This window comes from Suncus etruscus, chromosome 1 (assembly GCF_024139225.1).
Source record: "Suncus etruscus isolate mSunEtr1 chromosome 1, mSunEtr1.pri.cur, whole genome shotgun sequence".
Lineage (NCBI taxonomy): Eukaryota > Metazoa > Chordata > Mammalia > Eulipotyphla > Soricidae > Suncus > Suncus etruscus.
In genome coordinates this window covers 147,463,655-147,485,754 of record NC_064848.1, presented here as the reverse complement: position 1 = coordinate 147,485,754, position 22,100 = coordinate 147,463,655, and the positions used below count along the sequence as shown (strand labels likewise).

The 22,100-nt window shown below is 37.2% G+C and overlaps 1 protein-coding gene and 1 pseudogene across 1 annotated transcript in view; both read right to left on the bottom strand.

The window, feature by feature from the left end:
* Positions 1–4,586: 4,586 nt before the first annotated feature.
* AKR1D1 (aldo-keto reductase family 1 member D1) overlaps positions 4,587–22,100 on the bottom strand; it is an 87,984-nt gene continuing 70,470 nt past the window's right edge. Inside the window, 4 exon segments of the mRNA XM_049776044.1 lie at positions 4,587–4,949; positions 6,274–6,356; positions 18,841–19,006; positions 19,928–20,037. Coding sequence (XP_049632001.1) covers positions 4,907–4,949; positions 6,274–6,356; positions 18,841–19,006; positions 19,928–20,037 — 402 coding nt within the window. The 3' untranslated portion in view covers positions 4,587–4,906.
* LOC126012947 (HAUS augmin-like complex subunit 2) lies at positions 16,207–16,537 on the bottom strand (annotated as a pseudogene).

Here is a 22,100-nt window from a genome sequence, read left to right as displayed (position 1 = left end):
TATTTACTGGTTTTAAACAATAAATACTATGCTTGAAGGACAGTCAAGGTTCTCGGTCCACAAAGCTATGAGTCCTCTGACCCAATGTCTTGTTTTCTTAATCCTCATGGTGCCCCTGCTTTAGGCTCATTTACCCTGGGGCTAGTAACCAGCACTTTAGAGGTGATTGGTTTGGATTAACAAACATTTATTTGGGGTTTATATTTCATAATTATATATGTGTATCTGTATACATATGCTTATATATATATATATATATTTCTACCAATATTTATAATGGCAGGACCATGATCAATAGATTGAGCCAATTGGATCAATGCTCAGATCTGGCCATGAGCTGCTACTTAGGGTCTACTTAGATGGGGAACGCCTAGGTCTCAGTGAAACTAGGATGCTTGTGCTGTGTTAGAGTGTTAGGGAATGTACTCAAGGCCCTATGCATGCAAGTCATGTTTCCCTATCCTTTTAAGCTCTCTCCCTGGAGCTCAATATTAAATATTAGTGATCAATATCTAGACTCAGCAAAGTATTGAATTAGTAAGGTAACTTTTATTCTTGCTAATAGCTGGAAAGATAGGTAATTGTCTTTTCAGTATTAAGGAACAGGGCATCTCACTGTGAGGGAGGAGCTCTTCTTTGTCTAGGACTAGAAATCTTGACTAAGTTATGGTATAGGAATTTACTAGGATTGTGCCAATAAAAGGTGTGTGTGTGTGTGTGTGTGTGTGTGTGTGTGTGTGTGAGAGAGAGAGAGAGAGAGAGAGAGAGTGTCAGGGTCAGAGACAGAGACAGAGAGAGAGAGAGACAGAGATTTTTTTTTTGGATCACTCAAAGATTATTCCTGGTATGGCTCAGTGGAACTAGTTGATGCTGGGGGTCAAACCCAAGTCAGCTGTGTATAAGGTGGTCCCGACTCATTTTCCAGCCACACAATGCCCATCTTTCAAAAATGGTTCACTGTGCCTGATTCCTCTTTCATGCCAGCCCCCTTGAAATATTTAAGAGTATTAATAGGGATCAGGACTCAATTTTCTGTTCTCTCTTTATAGTAAACATATTCTTCCCTTTCTTTCTAAAGCTAAAGAAACTATTGAATGGAATTTAACCAAAGGTTTTTTATTGATTTGTCTTTGGTTTTATTGATTTATCTTTGGGGCCATATTTAACAGTTCTCAAAAGCCACATTGAGATCTATTTTCAGAGTCCACTTCTGGTGTTCATAGGGAACCACATGAGGTGCTTAGATTCATACCAGTGTCATGATTATAACTATAGGCTAGGCATATGCCTTACCTATCCTTTGTTCTATTTCTTCAGTCTGACCAATGTTTTTCTTTTTTTTTTTTTTTAATTTTTTTTTTTTTTTTTTTTTTTTGGTTTTTGGGCCACACCCGGTGACGCTCAGGGGTTACTCCTGGCTATGCGCTCAGAAGTCGCTCCTGGCTTGGGGGACCATATGGGAAACCAGGGGATCGAACCGCGGTCCATCCAAGGCTAGCGCAGGCAAGGCAGGCACCTTACCTCTAGCGCCACCGCCCGGCCCCTGACCAATGTTTTTTTTTTTTTAACTTTTTTTTTTATTATGAATTATGAGAACAAAAGATGCAAAGAAAGAGGATAAGGTAAAGTTACAGTGGAAGGACAATCACCCATAACATAATTATCAGAAGAAGTCCCCTTGCTGATATCTTAACTTTGAACTTTCACCAAAGAAAGTTAAGATAAATAAAACAGAATCCATGTGCAATTACTTTGTCCCTCAAGTTCCCAGATTGTAGCACATTATATTTCTTAACAGCACACAAGGCAATCTAAAGCCATCAAACTTACGTTACTCCTTAAACATTAGAGGCATAGTATTTTTTACATTTCCATGTACATGCATATTAGCTTAAGTTAACCTCAAATTTTAAGTGGGTGTGTTTTAAGGATTAGAGTCAAAGGAGCACAGTAAAAACGGTGTTAGAGTGGCAATTGTTGTTTGCATAGGCCCACCAAAATATGAGAGGCATGGAAAGGAATAGCCTTGGCCTAAATACAAAGAGATCCTACCCCTGAAGTTTCCTGGCATAAGACCAGCTCTAGGCCTCAGGAAAGTTATCGTTCGCTCCAAGATATTGTCCATAGCGCCAACACACTTATCACACAGTCTCTGTTGTTGGTCTCATGTTTCTGTATTAAAGATTCTGGAATCTGCATGTCCTACATTGAAGTCATGATGTGGAGTGCCTTCTCGTTTCACCTCACCATGAAAGGGGAATGCAGGAAGCCCTGTCCTGTAAGCAGGTTGTTGTTGTTAAGTCTTCTCAGTGTTAAGGGAAGTCTCTTTTGAGCAGGACAATGTCTGACCAGTGGTAGGGTCTTCCGTGGTAGAGGATTGCTTCCAGGTGATGTTATAGACAAACCTCACCATAAAGGGGCAATACAGCAAGCCCTGTCCAGTAAGCAGGTCATTGTTCTTGTTGTCTTCTCAGTGTTAAGGGATGTCTCCTCTGAGCAGATCGATGTCAGAGCAGCTGTAGGGTCGTCCCTGGCACAGGAATGCCTCCGGGTGATGTTATATACAACCCTGGATGTTTTGCAAATGTCTTCTGTAGATCAAGGGGTAAATGGAGAATGCCCACTCTTCTGAGGCCCGTGCCAGGTCTTTATGTCAATGTTCAGGGTGTAAGGTCTCATTGCACTACAAGACCTGTGTGTTCCCATTTCTATTAGATAAGAACTTATTGGTATGTATAGTATTTTCCCATGTTAGTGTGCCTACGCAAACAAGATATAAAGCCACGTGGTGCTATCAGATATATGGGGGCATAAGAACATTTTCAACAAGACCCATGAATTGGTTCAAACATAAGTATTAAACTGAGGGATTCTTTCACAGCAAATTCCATATTGAGCAGTTCACAAAGAGAAGATAAAAAACATGGCGGGGGGGATCATCACTGTATAAGAAAGTATTTAGCAAAAGTTATAGCCGTCAAAGAAAACACCCATAAAATGTTGAAAAGATATGTGTCCTTTTTGTGCCTTTTAAAATAGTTGGGTGGGTGTTAACTCTAGGGCACCACTTTGGTCTGTGAATTAGGACTCAACAGTACTTAAGTTAGAAAGGGTAAAAAAGGAGTAATGATGATAGGAGATAAAGAAGTTAAAGAGAAATATGAACTTATGAAGGGGTATGCAAAAGGGCAGAGTACAAAATGGACATTCTGCATACATAAAAACATAATTCAATGATAGTGAGTACTATTAATGTTTCTTGTGAGAGTACTATTAATGTTTCTAGTGCGCGCGGGGGCGATAGCCCCCGCGCGATTTTGAAAATGTAGACTGGACAGAGATTACCAGTGCCAGCCAAACCTCCTCCTGCTAGACTCCCGGCTCCCAGGAAGGAGAGATCCTTCAAGAAGCTGGGAGACCAGAAGTTCAGAGCCCCACCCAGACCCTCCCTAAGGAGCCGCATGGATAGTGGGGGAAGGCCTAGGGTACCTTCAAGCTCCACCAAGGGACCCAACTCACCGGCTTGCCCAGGCGTGTGGCCCGGGGAAGCTCTGGAGATCTGGAGCAAGGCGGCAGAGGGGTGCTGGGGTTACCCAAGTCCCGCACCCCCCCTACGCCTGGCCAAGCAGGCCTCCGGCAAAGATTTATATGGCAGAACAAATCAGCACATTTTATTTTTTGTGACCAAAATATCTTTCTGAGAACAGCATTATGTGTATTAATATTGAAATTAGTGAAAACAATAAATATAGTTTATATTTTCTTATGTGATAATTTCTTAATACATGTGTGTTTTCAAGCTATTAAAAATGATCTGAAAGCAATTGGTATAGGACAAATAGAAATTCTGAGTCACTCTCTTGGTCCTAGAAAGAGCTCTAATAGAAATGGATAAAGTATATTTTTATTTTTTTAATTGAGAATAGGTATGTATCTGTCATAAAATTCAAGTAATCTTCTTAGTCACCTAAAATTTCCATAAGATAAAAATTGCTAGTGTTATTTCAGCTTACTACTTTTTCAAAATTTACAGTTATCCCAATTATATTGTTAAGGTGTTAAGTATACTGATTTGAGAAAGATGTTCCTTCCATAGTGTTTTCCAAAGTCTTTTTTAAAATCCTATTTCAAAAATAGTCATGCTTATGCTCTAGGGTTTTATTTGCCTGTGTTGGTTGCCTGCTACTCTTAATTAATGATGGTTGTATGATGAATGGGGCAAGAACAGGCAGTGGAAATATGAATCACTGGTTATGTTGGAACTCAGGCCCTTTGATGCATGAGAGACTATAATTTATGCAGCCCTCAAGAAGGACAAAAGGTAAACACATCAGATGGCAACAAATAACAAAGTCATTATAACTTTCCTGGCCAGTAAGGTGTTTAATTAGCTATATTTTGACTTTTCTAGAATTTCTCTCAACTCAAGGCACAGAAACTCAATTACTTGTTAAAAATGTAAGGGTGGCTCTTTGCCTTTGCTGAATCTATAAAAGAGTCAATGTACAAACTGTCCAGTACCCATGCCATGTGCCAGCTCTCAACCTTTTTGTTGCCCTGTTAATTCCTGAACAAAGAAGATGACATTGTCAGTACCCAGATTCATGATTTATTCACCTCAAATGTTGTCCTTGAAGTCTTTTCTGAAGCGTTATGGTTTTCTGTCTGGAACCAGAAGAAGTTGAGCTAATGATTTATAAACAATTAATTCATGCATTGTTAATAAAATACATTTCTTCAGTAGCATTGCTGAATCAAAGTTACATACAGCATACAATAATTCTTTCATTACCACATCTAAAGATTTAGGAGTTTGACCTCAACCCTTGATCTGGCAGAGGTGAGAGGGAAATTCAATAGTTCTCTGAGAATTATTCAGAGTAATTCATCCAGTAGTTCTTCTGGGTCAGTATTCATCTATAAATGGATATTCGGGATGATCTTTCCACCTGTAAAAACAAAGGAAAAATTTTCACTGCACAAGATGCGCAATTGTTGAGTATCCTTGAGCTACTATCTACCTGACATAACCCCCCACCATTTATCACCTATTCTACACTTCTATGAAAAAGCTGTCTCTTCTTAATGATATTCAATAGAAATTTATTTTTAAGAACTATAATTTCTAGTGTGGTAAGTCAATTAATAGAAGCCGGAGTTCCAAATATGATAAGTAGACACTGATTTAAAACTATATCTTCTCTTATCACAAAGAGTGGTAAGTGCAGTTAGAGAAATAACTATACTAACAACTACATGACAATGATAAAGAGAGAATGCCTGTCACAAAGACAGGCAAGGGATGGAGGAGGAGGGAAATGGAGGACATTGGTGGTAGGAAAGTTGCATTAGTGAAGGGAGTATGCATTTTATGGCTGAAACATAATTACAAACATGCTTGTAACCATGATGCTTAAATAAAGAAAAAAAATTTTTAAAAAAAACCTGTACCTTCTGGAGAGACAGTATAGTGAGAGGGTACTGTAGTGTACTATTGACCAATTGCTTTGCATGTGGTCAAGTTGGGTTCAATCCCCATCACCTTATATGGTCCCTTGAGCTACCAGGAGTCCCCTGAGCACTGCTGAGTATTGCCCAAGTACAAAACAAAAAATTTAAAATCTTTTAAAATAAAATAAAGTTGTACTCTCTTTATTCCTTACCATATGCTCTTTCTATTATGCCTATATTCTTCTCTTGGGTTTCATTTGGTGGATACTTGTGATATAATTTATGTATTGTTTTATTTTTTAGGAAGACATTAAATATATTATTTGAATATTTGTGGGGCTCTGCTGTGTTAACAGATGTATACGATGACTTTATGCTTCTCAAGGACATTGAGCTGCCATGCCTTTTTCTTAGTGTTGGAATGCCAATGCCAGAAACCTTTTTGTTTTGTTTTGTTTTGTTTTTGTTTTTAGGTCACTCTCAGGGGTTACTCCTGGCTTTGCACTCAGAATTCGCTCCTGGCTGGCTTGGAGGACCATCTGGGGTGTCTGGATTTAATTCACTGTCTGTCCTGGGTCGGCTGCATGCAAGGCAAACTCCCTACTGCAGTGCTAGCTCTTTGTTCTGCCAGAAATCTACAAAGTAAAAAAATATACCCTCAGTAGATCTCTTTTGCCCAGATCCATTTCACCTAGTTTAATACTAAGAATGTGCTGCCCAGCAGTCTTTACTCTGGTGCTCTCTATGAAGTAAGTCCAGGCTCATAAGGGCCATGGGAGTTCAAATTCTGGGCAGTCCTGATTACAGATCTCCCAAACTCACATGAGTAGTTCCACAAAGCGAACATTTCTGTTCAATGCTTCGATGCTCTTCATGTCTTCTTCACTGAGACAAAAGTCAAAGACCTGGAAAAGAGAAAGCAAAAGGTAGACAATCTTTAAGGGAGAGAATGCTTCTGTTGAGGACGAGGAGTGGGTTAACAATAAGAGCTATTCAGAGATTCATGAACTTGTGAAATGTCTGAGAGCAATGAATATAACACTGGGGATAGGGTAAGGAAAAGTGTTATCCCTTCAATGTGAAGATGAAAGTTTGTTTTGCTTGATGCCTTTGAGATAACAATCCTATGGGGACAACTTATAATAAATTCCAAATGCTGAAGCAAAAGAGATAGTTCAATGGGCTAGGGGTCCTCAAACTTTTTAAACAGGGGGCCAGTTCACTGTCCCTCAAACCATTGGAGGGTCTGACTATAGTAAAAACAAAACTTATAAATGAATTCTTATGCACACTGCATATATCTTATTTTGCAATGAAGAAACAAAACAGATACAAATACAATATGTGGCCCGAGGGCCACTGGTAGACTAACTCTTTGTTTGCAGGAGGCCAAGTTATATCAACAACCCTGCATATTTCCCCCATGTACCTCTCAAAATGACATCTAACCACAGAGCCAGGAGTAGCTCCTGGGTGTACCTTCCTCCTCAAAATAGTTTTTTTTTAACGTGCTCTAAAATTATATATATCTGGACAACTGAAATTCCAAGCATTGAAAATTCTTTCTAAGAGCCAGAGCGGTGTTGCCTTGCACGTGTTGCATTGCCTAGGATGGACCACCGTTCAATTCCCCATCGTCATCCCATATGGTTCCCCAAGCCAGGAGCGATTTCTGAGCTTATAGCCAGGAGTAACTCCTGAGCGTCACCAGGTGTGGCCCAAAAACCAAAAAAAAAAAAAAGAAAAAGAAAAAGAAAAAAAGAAAAAAAAAGAGAAAATTCTTTCTATAGACAATGCTGAACTTTTGATTCTGGTCTAAACTATGGCCCTCCTGAGAAAAACAAAAACAAACAAAAAAACAAACCCTCAGGGTCTGGGGATGTGACTCAAGTGGTAGAGCAGTACATATATTTCTGGCTTTGTGCTCAGGAATTATTCCTGGTAATTGGTTTCATGCTGGGCCGAGGGCTTTACCTGCTGTACTACCTTCAGTGCTCCATCAATTTTTTAAATGAATAATTATTCATGCTATAAATTTGTTTACATCGTTTTTCCCCTTATCTTCCCTTTTATTTTTGTTGCAATGTCCAGGAATCACACATGATTGACATACGTGTTTTTCTTGCTGGGATTGTTTCAATTTTTTTCAGTGCTTGCATATGTCTGGTTGCATGGTGGAGATCTTATTTGTGGTGTCCCAGGCAACAGAATGGCAGGGACATCAGTAGCACCAGAGAGCAAACTCATGGTTGAAGCTTTTAGCCACTAAGTTGTCTTACTAGACTTACTCATCTATATTTAAGGTATACGAATACATTCAAATATGTAAGTAAATGGGTCACACCTGGTTTTGCTAAAATCTTACACCTGGCTCTGTACACAGGGATTACTCCTGACTGGGCTCAGGGACCATATGTGGTCCTGGGAATTGAATCTAATTTGACTGTGTACAAAGCAGCCAATGTTACTCATAGCATTATCTCTTTATCCCCCAATTTCATTATTTTTTAATTTGTTTCATTTTAGTTTTTTAATTCTTTCATTATTTTATATCTCTTTCCCTGCTTTTTAATCAGAATTACATTTTCACTGTTATATTTTTTCTTATGTGCTTTACACTCTGCTTTAATCATTGTTCTTTTTTGTTTGTTTGTTTTTGGTCCACACCTGGTGAGGCTCAGGAGTTTCTCCTGATGCACAAAAATAACGCCTGGCTTGGGGGACCATATGGGATGCTGAGGTTCAAAATGAGGTCAGTCCTGGGTCAGCCACATGCAAGGCAAATGCCTTACTGATGCATTAGTGCTCTGGCCCCTAATCATTGTTCTTTATAAACATTTCATTAGCCAAAATAAATAAGTAAAAGCCAGAAACTGAACAAGAATTTAATGTATAAGATCTTTTTTGTAAACATAACAAGAGTATGATTTGGAAAAAATAATCAAACAATAACAAACAATAAATTACTCAACAAATTTAACAAAATTATACATTTTATAATGACCTTATAAAAATTTTGTCAAATATAAGATATCATGTTGTGAATGTTATGGGAAAATTTATAAAAATAGATGTTAGATGATTATAGTAGCTCAGATAGGTGATCAGATATAAATGCCTGTTAAGCCTTTCTCCACTCCCACCTTGACATATTTGGGCAAAAGAATGGACTTTTGCAAAAAGAAAAATAATGAACTTCTCACCCCTCCTAAGGTTCTCACCTTATTTAGAAAATGACAAGTTCACCATCTGATTAGACATTGTGTTTGAACCTGAACATGGAATTGGTGCATTCTACAAACCCTACTTTCGACCCTCCTCCTAAGGTTCCTTAAACCTATAAAAAGACACTTCTCTAAATTGCGAGGGGCCTTCAGTTTTAGTACATATGACAGAGCTAGGCATCCCAGCTAGCTGGAATCAATAAACCTGTTTGCTATTGCATTCTTTGAAGATTCGTGGTCTTTATTTGAGGCAGTGGGCTTTCTCAGAACCTTAACAGTGAATAGGGTAATATTTAAAGTGAATTTAAAAAATTTAATACTAATTTGCTCAGTTTCTTCTAGGATTTTTGCACACATAAACAATTAAACCTATGTTTTATTGTACATAAAATAAGTAGAATGTGTGTGTGTGTGTGTGTGTTTGGTTTTTGGGGCCACACCTGCAGATGCACATAGGTTACTCCTGGCTATGCGCTCAGAAATTGCCCCTGGCTTGGAGTATCATATGGGATGCCGGAGGATCGAACTGTGGTTCCTCTGTGGTCAGCACATGCAAGGCAAACACCCTACCACCAGTGCCACTTCTTTGCCCCCCCCCCTTATATAATTATTTAATTGAAAGTTTCTGGTTTGGCTTTGAACCACACCAATACTGCACCTACTTTGATGCATGTGGGTCATTCCTGGTGGGCTCAGGGTACTATTAACATTAGGGATAAAACTTGAACCTTCTACATGCAAAAAAATGCTAAGTCAGTTCATTGAATTATTTTCCTGACCCTAGAAATTCAATATTAAGGTAAACTTCTAAATTTTCCCTTTTCCATTATTTCTAAGCAGTGTTTTTTCTTACATTATATGGGCTGATTTTCAGATATTATTTTAATAATACAAATTATACTAAGTAAATGAGATATATTATAAAACTGAGCTCTTGACATTCCTCCCTAAACCTGCTAATCTTCAAATAAATATTTCAAGAATTCTTAACTATATTAAGCGTTACTGAAAGCCCTAGCAGGGAAAGAATGGAAAATGAATTACTGGATCTAGCAATGTGGAGGTCATCCTGACCTTGAGAAGAGTCATGTTGGTAGGATAATAGAGTGAGAGCTTGGTTTCAGTGGAGAAAAGGGACTGAGAATCAATAACAATAAACCACATTTTGAAAGGATTTTGTTTAAGAAAAAAGATACTGCATTTATTGAAGTGGATCATATATTTTGAGTGGATTTTACTTCTCAGGATTGGAGGACACTCCATATTTGGCTGTTATAGGAGGTCTGCAGTATGGAACAATGGATAATATAGAAAAAAGGGAGAGAGGTTTGAGATTATGAGAGTTCTTTGTAACCATTTAGATAGTTTTCAAGGAATAGCTATGAGAGTTGTTGACAAAAATATATAGAATAAGATTATTGAAGAAGTCAAGGCCATGCCAGGTATTACCTGGTGAATTTTGTGGATTACATGTACATAAAAATGGATACTGAGTTCATTGAGACATATGAGAGGAGTGTTGAAAGTGAGTCAAGAGAAAAACATTTCTAAGGACTAAAGGATTTGCAGATAATAGTAAGGGTGGATGATGACGCTATAATTTGACATGTTTCTTTGTTTTTGGGCCACACCTTGTGACACTCCAGGGTTACTCCTAGCTATGTCCTCAAAAATCACTCCTGGTTTGGAGAACTATATGGGAAGCAGGGGGATCGAACCATGGTCCATCCTAGGCTAGCACGGGCCAGGCATATGCCTTACCTCTTGTGCCACTGCTCCAATCCCTTTTATTATTTTTATTTTAACTTTATTTACAGTTATTTTAGGCACATCAGATTTCTATTTAATTTGGGAGGGTTAGGTCACAGTTGGGGGTATGGGAGGGGTGGCCACTCAGTTCTCAGGCGATTGCTCCCAGTTGAATTGGGATCAATGAAATTCAAGATAAGTGCCTTAAGCTCTGTCCTATCTCTCCAACCTGGTTTGAATTTTTTAATGAGCGTACACATTAGCCCTGCAATGAACCTTTTACTCTTTAAAGAGTAACCAGATTATTGTATCAGGTATTCTGAGAAGTGTTAAAATACTGTTGGTTGCTGAAATTCCTATGGAGTAATCTTTCCCCTTGATGCTACCAACAGCATACCATTTTCAAGGTATGAGTCTTCCTTCCCTTACTTAATAAGCTATTTGTCAGTTTACCCCCTCCAGCACAGAAGTAAGGAAGCAGCCAAGACACCAATCTAGATACCTTAACAGATAACAGATCACTGGACATAGTGATTAGTATGGGAGTAGCTAATGACACACAAAAGAATAATGAGAGATTGATCGAGAGCTTGACAAAAGCCACCTCACTCAGCCTGGGCAGTAATTTAGGTTACTATCAGGGATTGTTAGTGCCACCTCGTGGAGTGAGAGGGGAAGGGGGCTGAGGAGAAGGGAGGAAAAGAAGAGAACAAGAGAGTACTGTTTCCTTGCATATAAATAATTGGTGTACCATGTCCGCTAAGCTGATCTATCTAGGAATTCTTTTTGATCATTGAATCAAATGCTATCTCTCTTTCTTTGTTGGTTATCAATTGTATCCTGCCACACAGTAATAAAAAATAAAGAAACGAAAAAGACACTGAACTGTCTAATATGGACATCTTCCCATGTCAATTCTTACATGATTTTTTATTTTTAAAATAATTCTTACATATTTTTATTTTAAAATATCTATAAAATTTTATTGTACACTAATATATCATTAATAAAACTTTTTAAATGACATTATTCTGTAACACATATTTCTGTGTGTCATGTCTGAGAAGATTGTTGGGTCAAAGGATAAATACATTTGAATTTTGAAAGGTCTATAAAATGATATCCTCCTCTCATAAATATTATACTATTAATAGCCATATATGAAAGTGCCTATTCCCCCACACATCATTAACATTCTGATTATTTTCCTATCTAGGAGATAGATATCATTTTTATCTTCTTTTTAATTGAGGTATAATGATTTATAGTAGGACTAATACAAATATTTTATTCACACAATGTTATTGTACCTGCCACCACAGCACAATATATCTCTACTACTTTCTCTAAATCCCCTTTCACAGCACCCATTAATCTCCCACTTATTAGACTCAGTTCTGTAGGCAGAATCTCAGGACTATTTTCATCATCCATTGTCTATTCCAGGGGACCTCAAACTTTTTAAACAGGGGGCCAGTTCACTGTCCCTCAGACCATTGGAGGGTCTGACTATAGTAAAAACAAAACTTATGAACAAATTCTTATGCACACTGCATATATCTTATTTTGCAATGAAGAAACAAAACAGATACAAATACAATAAGTGGCCCGCGGGCCATAGTTTGAGGACCACTGCTACTGTGTTTTTTTTATATGCCAAATATGAACAAAATCATCTGATATTTATCCTTTTCCTTCTGACTACTTTTGATACCCTCCAGTTTCATCCAAGTTGCAGCAAATTGCAATAGTTCATCTTTTCTTATAGCTGAGTATTGTAAATTATATCTTTCTTATCCACAATTTGTTGTTGGGCACTAGACTTATTTCCAGATCTTGACTATTCTTAATAACCAGGAACATGAAATAAACATAGGTATAAACATATATTAAACCTTTTAGAATTAATGTTATTATGCTTTTGAGATAGATGTCAAGAAGTAGGATCACTGGGTTATATGGAAAAAGTTCTGTTTTTAACTATTGGAAAAGTCTCAATACTTTTCTCCATAAAGGATGAACCATATGGGCCCGGAGAGATGGCACAGCGGCGTTTGCCTTGCAAGCAGCCCATCCAGGACCAAAGGTGGTTGGTTCGAATCCCGGTGTCCCATATGGTCCCCTGTGCCTGCCAGGAGCTATTTCTGAGCAAACAGCCAGGAGTAACCCCTGAGCATCGCCGGGTGTGGCCCAAAAACAAAAACAAAAACAAAAGGATGAACCATATGACATTCACTAACAGTGAATGAAGGTTTCCATTTCACCGCATCCCTACCAGAAATGATTATTTTGTGGGGGCTGGGAGGTATTTTAGTTTTTTTTCTAATCTTATTTAAACATTGTGGTTTACAAAGTTATTCATAACATAATAGTTTTGGACATGCAGTGTTCCAATACCAATCTTATCACCAGGGTGACCTTTCCTCATTGTCCCCAGTTTCCCATCCATTCCCCAAATCTGCACTCTTAGCAGGCACAAAATAATTTGCTTTCAATTACTTGTTATAACAAAATGGTAAATAAAATGAACAAAAATACGTCATTAAGAGAAAATTTATGAAAATTATTATATCCCATATGGTATAATTAAAGTCATTATTTGAGGATTTACTGAACTGTTGTTGGTTGAGCCTTCTGTGTTATGGTTATCACTTATGAACTTAGTGTGCATCTATTCTATCTTTCCATCTAATTTAATGTGGTCCTACTGGGCTGTCAGTATTGCGGAACTCAGAGGTATATGAAGTCTCAAATGCAACCGTGTGCTTCAGAAACTATAGAGCTGGAATGATTCTTTTAATTGGTGTCTCTTGATATTAGTTGCGAAGCTATGAAGCTGGGTTGCTTAAATGCTGGTGGCAGTGAGGTGTGGGTTGGGCTGCTGGAGCTATTCTCATTGGTGTGAGAATTGTCATTCTCACTGGTGTGAGAATTGTCAAAATTGTCGTTTTAATTTTCATTTACATAATGATCAATGAAAACAATCACTTTTTCATATCATTTGATCATCTGTATGTTTTCTTTGACAGAGTGTTTATTCAGCAACTTACCAGTTTTTAATGGGGTTGTTTGTTTTTGTTGTAAAATTTTGTGTGTACTTTATATATGACTTGGAAATTTGTATGTCAGATGTATAGTGAGTGAATATTTTTTCTCATTCAGTGGGGTATCTTTTATTTAATGTTGGGATCTAGGTTCTGAACAAGAATGGATGTCATTTTGTAAAGGCCACACGGCAGACTTCGCTTTTGTTTGGAACAAGAGGGGACACCATTTTGTAAGGATCATATGGTGTAAGCAACATGCTATATTTCCACAAACTTATTTCCATTAACACCACTCCAAGCTACCTGGCCATACCAGGTAGCCTATCAGAGAAGGACACAAGGAAGCAGTAGGAAAATACCCTAGCCAATCATTTTAAAGGTCACCAGAAAGCTAGAACCTCCCTATATGTCTTCCCTATATAATTCTCTTCATGATCTTGGGCAGGGTTCATCTCCTTCTGGAGATGGCCCTGACTGGCTAGCATGGGGGTTGTAGGCAGACAAATTAAAGTATTCAGCTTTACTCCAGTTGTGTGATCTTCTCCTTGGACTCTAGACTCTAACAACTCAGTGGGGGTATCTTTTAATTTTAGTCATCACTTATTTCACGATGCAGAAGTTTTTGCCTTGAAGTAGTACCATTTATTTATTGTTTCTGTTTTCTTACAATGTAGTCAGATCATTGAAGACACCTCTGAAGGCGATTTTATGAAGACTTCTGCCTATGGCTTTTTCAATGGATTTTATGAATTTGGGTTAATATAAAGGTCTTAGATCCATAAAATTACATATGGTGGGAATTAGGAAACCAAATTCTTTTCTTTTTCTTTTTACTTTTGCCTCTGGCATATCAATTTCCCTAACACCATTTAAGAGCTTTTCTTAATGTGTTATCAAAAAACAAACATCTAAGAGTTTAATCTCTATACTCTCAATTTTATTCTGTTGGTCTGAGAGACAGTCTTTATTCTAGTACCATATAGTTTATTACTATATCTTTGCATTAAATTTAAAATGGGAAAATTCAATGCCTCTTCAGGATTGCTTTGGCTATTGGGGCAGTTTTATTACTTCATGTAAATTTCAACTGTATTTGTTCTATACTATGTCATGGTTTGTTTTTGTTTTTGTTTTTGATAGGGATTCTTTTTTTCAAATTTGCATAGTATTTTGGTAGGAATATTTAAACTATGCTATTCTTACAAGGTTAAACTATGCTATTTTTTGAAGGTTTGGAAGAATTCACTAGTAAACCCATGTGTACCTAGGTTTTGGGGGGAAGACTTTTGATTACTGTTTAAATGTTAACACTTACTGGCCTGTTCAAGTGTTTTGGCTCACCCTGATTCTGTGATGGAAGATTATATGATTACGAAATTTTATCTATTTCTTTTATATTTTCTAGTTATAAAGCTATTGATCATTTTGTCATATGCTTTTTTGTATTTCTGGCATCTCCTATAAATTCTTCCTTTGCATATGTTTTTTGTTTGTTTTTTGGGGGGGAGCCACACCCAATGGCACTCAGGAGTCACTTCTGGCAGGCTTGGGGGACCATAAGGGATACCGGGGTCAAACACGTGTTTGTTCCAGGTCAGCAGCTGGCAAGGCAGAAGCCCTACCACTGTGTTATCAGTCCCCTCCCTTTTCATTTGTAATTTATGGTAATTTATGGATCAAAATTCTCTCTTTTTCTTCCTTCATGAGTTCAACAAATTGGTGGTGTGAATGTTGCAGTGGTAAAGGAGAGTGTTCTTTTTCTGACTAAAACCCAAGTTTGTAATCACTGTGTTTAAATAAAGATTAAAATAAAGGTTTGTTTACTTGCTGACTCTTTAAAAATTTTTTCTCTTGAATTATTTTGATTGTTGTTGAGCTTGTTTTATTTGTTTATTTCAGTGTCATTTATTTCTACTCTAATTTTTATTATTTCCTTATTTCTACTTATTGTGTGCTTTGTTGTTATATTTCTAGTTTCTTAAAACTTGAGGTGAGCTTATTTACTTGAATCTTTTCTTATTGCCTGATTATTTATTTGCATTGTATCTGGTGTGATGTAAGAGCCAAAGGTGAAGGATCGGTTTTGTGCAAACCTGGTGGAAGTGTGTTGCTTCCAACTCAAACTGAAATTTGCAGTACAGAACAGTGCTGCCTCCCAGTGTTTACAATTGCTGGTGTCTCACCAAAGCCTTATCACAGTTCTTAAACTTGGACCAAAGTACACAATAGGATCAGAACTACTTAGTTTTGGAGAAAACATCCTTTTTGACTCTGGGCAAAAGCCCGTCCTCAGTCAGATGCAATGGGGCAGGAGGACAGAGATGGCTTTGTTTTGACCCAAGTAGTGTTTGTCTCCTATTCTCTGACCCCAGCTCAGACTGGAAGCAGATAGGCCCCTCTTGTGACAGCCTTCCCCTAGATTCCTTACGTGGCTTATTTCTGTCTTCTCAATCAAATCTGATGAGAATCAAGCTTTAGAAGACTGGAGGAAGGGGCATATTTTCTTCCCACTGCTTCCTTTTTCTGGCTGCATCCTGTTTTCACTTGTTTCTGCTCTGCTCCTCCCCCTCTCCCTGGGGCCGCAATCTTTATTCATTTTACTGTTGCTCCTTTAACTATGAAGAATCTACCAGAGCTCTCTGTTGGATGATGGCTTGTATGCCCTGTGGGTCAGTTTGCTGGATCTTATAGATTATTTCTTTTTTTCTCTTTTAGAAATGAGTTTTACTATTATTCTAATTCAGCAAAAACAGTTGATGATACCCATCATTAATATTTTGAACATGAACTTCAGTAAATGTTAAAGGAGGCATTGTAACATATTGATAAGGGTGATTTACTTGAGTTAATATGTTGTGATTGATTACAAGAAGAAATTTCATTTTGTTGTTCTGGCCACTTGACTATATTCTCTCCTAGTTCTTTTGTCTTAGTCACCAAAATATCCATCTTTGCTAATGCCTTGCTCATTTTCTTTAGATTTCTATTAAAATGAGGATTATTTCTAATAGTATCAAGATGAGATTTCAATCACTCAATAAAAGTTACTGCTAGGGACCAGAGAGATAGCAAAGCAGTAGGGCATTTGCCTTGCATGCAGCAGACCAGGACAGAAGTAGTTCAAATCCTGGCATCCCATATGGTCCCCCCATACCTGCCAGGAGTGATCTCTGAGCACAGACCCAGGAGTAATCCCTGAGTGCAGCCAGATGTGACAAATGAAAGAAAGGAAGGAAGGAAAGAGAAGAAAGAGAAAGAAAGAAAGAAAGAAAGAAAGAAAGGAAGGAAGGAAGGAAGGAAGGAAGGAAGGAAGGAAGGAAGGAAGGAAGGAAGGAAGGAAGGAAGGAAGGAAGGAAGGAAGGAAGGAAGGAAGGAAGGAAGAAAGAAAGAAAAAGAAAAGATAGTTACTGCCATTTCCAACAAATGGATCATGTCTCTGATAAACAGCTTCAATAGGCAAGTTTTCCTGACACATGGATTTTAAGTCTTTGCTGAGAGACTGCTTATTTCAGTACTGCTTCCAGATTCATACTTTGTAGATTATGACACTTCTGACCTGGGCCATGGTAGTCCCGAATCCCTGGAATTCTGTCTTGGAAGCCAAACACAGGTAGGCTGCTACTGAGCCATCTTGTGGCTTTGGGAATTGTCACTCAGGTTTGTTCCCTGACACCACCAGGTCCACTGAATGGCATCAGAAGCAACCCCAATTCCAGAGACAAAAAGAGCCCTGAGCACCAGGAGCTGTGAGATATATTGAAAATACCAGTTGCTTGCTTTAAGAATTTCTTCAAACAACAGCAAATTGCAGATATTGAAACTGAAATCGACCAGAAAACTTGAAATTGAACTACTAAGACTAGAAAAAGATACCATCGACGTTGTTCATCTTTTTATGTTTGTTTGTTTGTTTGTTTGTTGGGGGCCACACCCCGTGATGCTCAGGGGTTACTCCTGGCTATGTGCTCAGAAATCGCTCCTGGCTTGGGAGACCATATGGGACCTAGGGGATTGAACTGCAGTCCCTCCTAGGTCAGCCACGTGCAAGGCAAATGCCCTACCACTGTGCCACTGCTCTGGTCCCTCATCCTTATTTTTTTTTTTTTGGCCCTATAAATTATTTCTGTTTCTTTGCTGTAGGTTTAATTTTAGCATTCAAGACCATCTCAAATGACTCTCTTCCCTATCATCTTGGCCCTGCCTTCTTCTCAACTTTATATTTAATTGTGAATAAGATAAAATGATCTTTTGAAGTTTAACTTGCTAGCTTATGGCTAACTAATTTGACATAGCACTCTTTTGTTTTATTTTATTTTATTTTATTTTATTATTTTGGTGTTTTTTTTCTTTTCTTTTTTTTTTTTTTTTTTGCCAAAACCCAGCAATGCTCAGGTCTTACTCTTGACTGCACTCAGAATCACTACCTGAAGGTCAGGAATTCTCTATGATGTCAGGATTTGAACGTCATCGATCTCATATAAGGAAAGTGTCCTATCTTCTGTGCTATGGCTCTGATCCTCTACTCAGGAGTCTTGTGCGTGTCTTTTGCAGGGAATTAATCTTAGAATCTTGTCCACACAGGACAAGTCTCACCCACTGAGTCACATTCCCAGGCCCCATGCTTCTTTACCATGGCTTTATTCATCTAGTCTCTAGTGAGAGCAGAGTAAGTGAATCACTCCTTTCATAGCCTTTTTTCTCACCTGTAAATTATAATGTGGCCACAGATGACTTACTTATACATTGGATACAGTCAATTAGCATTCCTGGAGTCTTAATTAGTGGTTTTCAAACTTTTAAATCTGTGGAACAGTGGCTAAAAGCCACTGGAGGTGATCCTTTGCAATACTTTTCTAATTTAATTTTAAATTTCTAAGCCTTTAAGAAGATGAATAGCAGTCTATTACTAATTTCAATTTTTAAGTATTGTATTCCTGCTGAGCAGGTAGAGAAGTAAATAGATATTTCGAAGAGCCATTAGATCAGGAAACAAAATAAGGAAGCTTGAAAATATATAAGCAACAAGGCAGTTCACAGTATATACTAAGGACTGTCTCAAATTCAGCTAAAATTATATTCAGAGATTGGCAAAGTTACTTCAGGAGCTGATTCAAAAATAAGGTTGAGGGCTAGAATACAGCAGGTAGGTGTTTGTTTTGTCAATTCCCAGTATCCCATCTGATCCCCTGAACACAGTCAGGAGAGATCCCCGATTTCAGAGCCAGGAGCAAGCCTTGAGATCAGTATTAGTGGCCCCAAACAAGCAAACAAACAAACAAACATAAATAGTAAGATTAGGGCTATAGTTTATTAATAATATAATTTAACAATTAAATATAAATATATAATTTTGCATAGAATAATATTACCTGGAAGTTTTCTTTGATCCTGTCAGGGTTGAAACTTTTAGGAATGACAACCACTCCTCTCTGAATGTTAAAACGTAGAGCAATCTGGGCTGAAGTCTTACTGTACTTTTTCCCCAAGGAGACTAGAAGTGCATCCTCTAACAGAGGAGGAGAAGAAGTATTCACCCTTCAAAAAAAATTGAAGCATTCATCATAGTTAGGTGAGAAGTGATTAACCAAGAATAACCAATCATTCTTTATTGTCTGCCAGTCACCGCAGACTACCTATAAACAGTTTCTCATTGGATTATTCAAATAGAATAATCAAGAGAAATCTGATAGAAAAATCAAGAGAAAAACATTTTCAAAACTGACTCTTCCAATGGGTAAATAATACTTCCTTTGATGCATCTTCTAGAAAGAACTACGTAGAAAAGGCATAGTGGTGAAAATAAGATTGGAATGGAAGATTGAACGGTACTACTCTTGGAAACAATTAAAAAGAAAAATATTTAAAGAAATTTCTAAAGAAATCATCAGACTGCAGTTTAAGTATCACTGTTGAATAAAAAATGAAAAATTAAGACTAGAAATTTCTAAGTAGACATTTAGACTTATAGTTCGAGACTCTGTAAATAATAACTACACTACCGTTTATTGAGAATTTCCTATAATTTGGCACCATTAGGACTAGTGAAGCATTCTTCTTATCATTCTTATAACAGCTCAGTGTTAGTTCCAATTTATAAATATGGAGAATGACATGACATTTCTTCCTTTTTTTCTTTTTTCTTTTTGGTTTTTGGGTCATACCCTGGCAGCACTCAGGGGTTACTCCTGTCTCTGTGCTCAGAAATTGCCCCCTGGCAGGCACGGGGGGCCATATGGGATGCCGGAATTTGAACCACCATTCTTCTGCATGCAATGCAAACTCCCTACCTTCTTTCTATCTCTCTAGCTCGACATTCCTTTCTTAATCAAAGTCTTGATCAAATGGTCTTGATCAAAGTAGTCATTCCACTCAATTTATTTATGAGTGGATTCATTAATTACATTTAATCTACATTAAAGGATGTAGATTAGTGTAGAGACATACAATATTACTCACCATGTTGGATCCCTAGAAGTTCCCAAAGGACTATATGCAACAATGACAATTTCATGTTGTTGGCAAAAATTCAGGAGTTTGGGCTGAGTGAAATATGGATGACATTCCACCTATAAGGTTGGATTGAAGAGCAAAGCATAAGATTAAGACCTATAGGTGAATTCAGTTTTGCATACTTAAAAAGAATTGTTCAATTATAGTCCATTGGCAGAATGGGAAAATAACTTAAGTAATTGGAGCACATAATAAAACATATGCCAGATCCTGAGTTTGATCTCTGCGACCTCATGGCCCCCAGCATCACCAGGTTGCATAGTACTGCACTGCAGATATTGAGCATCTAACTGTTAAACCAGATATAGACACTTGAGTATCATTAGAAGCAGTTCCTAGGCTCCGAAGCACTGTTTATGATTTGCAGAAAAGGTTGATACAACTTTACACAAAACAAACATATATATGTATATCAATTATGTGACCAAACAAATTTAAAACTTCTCAGAAAGTGATATTGGATAATAAAAACAAGGAGGCACTTAAAAACTTTTGAGTTAATATAATAATAAAATTATTATGTGTAATAATAAAAATTATGGTAGAGTTTATAACATAATTATATTAACTCAAAAGTTTTTAAGTGCCTCCTTGTTTTTTGCTCAACAAAACTTAGGGTAAGATAAAGAAACAAAGTTGTAGGCAATATAAGGAATGAAACATAACCAGTATAGCTATACATGATGGCATAACATCACATCTTTGCATAGATACATCATAAATAAAAATCATAGGACATATCACTAAAGGAACATCAATGAAGGATGTTCTAGGTATGGAAGTAGCTAAGCCAATATGATCTGACTGCTTATGACCTTAGATAAACATGTTATTTTTCTTATAACATTTATGTTTCTTTCCTATTTTTTAAATTTATTTTTGAACAACACTCCAGCAATACTCAGGGTTTACTCCTGGTTTAGTGCTCATTCCTGGCATGCTAGGGGACCATATGTGGTGCCAGAGATCCAAATAAAGGCAGCTGCATACAATAAAGTGTCTGAAGCACCTTCCTTACACCTTCAATGACTTCTTCAGCCCTTATCTGTTTCTAATTACTAATAGCTTTGTGATTGATTAATTTGCATAGTCCCAATTACAGAGTTTAATTTACATATAGTTTTTTTGGGTTTTGTTTTGTTTTGTTTTGTCACTAGTGCATGCCTATAACCTCTCAAAGTGATACAGTAAAAGGCAGGTGATCATGGCCTTTTGCAGAATGAATGACAAAAATAATTCTAAGAGAGGATAGCCAGAATTTTGGAAAACGTCACTAGGACACCAGAGACTTGCAAATTGGATTTCTTACAGTCTGTGCTTGATAGGGTCATTCCAGACAGAAAAAGATTCTTGATAGATAAAATATGACCAGATGTTCTGTTTTAAGTAGAAGGTGCTAATGATTGGGATATACCGGACTGTGATATCATCATTGCCTTGGAATATTCTCATTTCCAGTAGAAGTTAGGTCTAATCTTTTTGCCTTTCTTCTTTCCTAATGGTTGGTTAATAGATAAGTGTAAATGCAATATTTTTTCTCTTCTTGATAAACAGACTGATGAATTTTGTCAGTATGTATGACCTATGTGCAGTTTTTGCAGACACTATTTAGTAATGCTGAACTTTAGATAGAAAAATTTTAAATAGTAAAGTTAAGAGCCTGAGCAGAACTTATTTATGTTAATGAGAATAGACAGATATTATATTGGGTTAAATGATTAAAATTTATTTACTTACATAGGTTAAATCATATAGCAATCTATCATTGTAAATGAACTTTTACTGATTTATTTATAATAATTCCATCTTCCTTCCCTTTAAGTTTTTCTGGAGCAAGAAATATGAAGTCAATTTGTTATATACCTACTAAAATGCAATATTGGAGGTGGAAGGGAACCTGAGAACATAGGTGGAGAGAAGGGGACACTGGTGTCGCTTCAATAAAAATAAATATAAAATAAAACATGTCATTATTAAAAAATATTTGATCAGGAGGCAGGAATATGATTGCAAGTAATGAAGTACATACCAAGCATATTAAAGGTACCAGTCCAAACAAAGCACTGCTCATCCAGAACACTGAATCCAATGTACCTATTAGCACTGGGTTTGTCTTCAG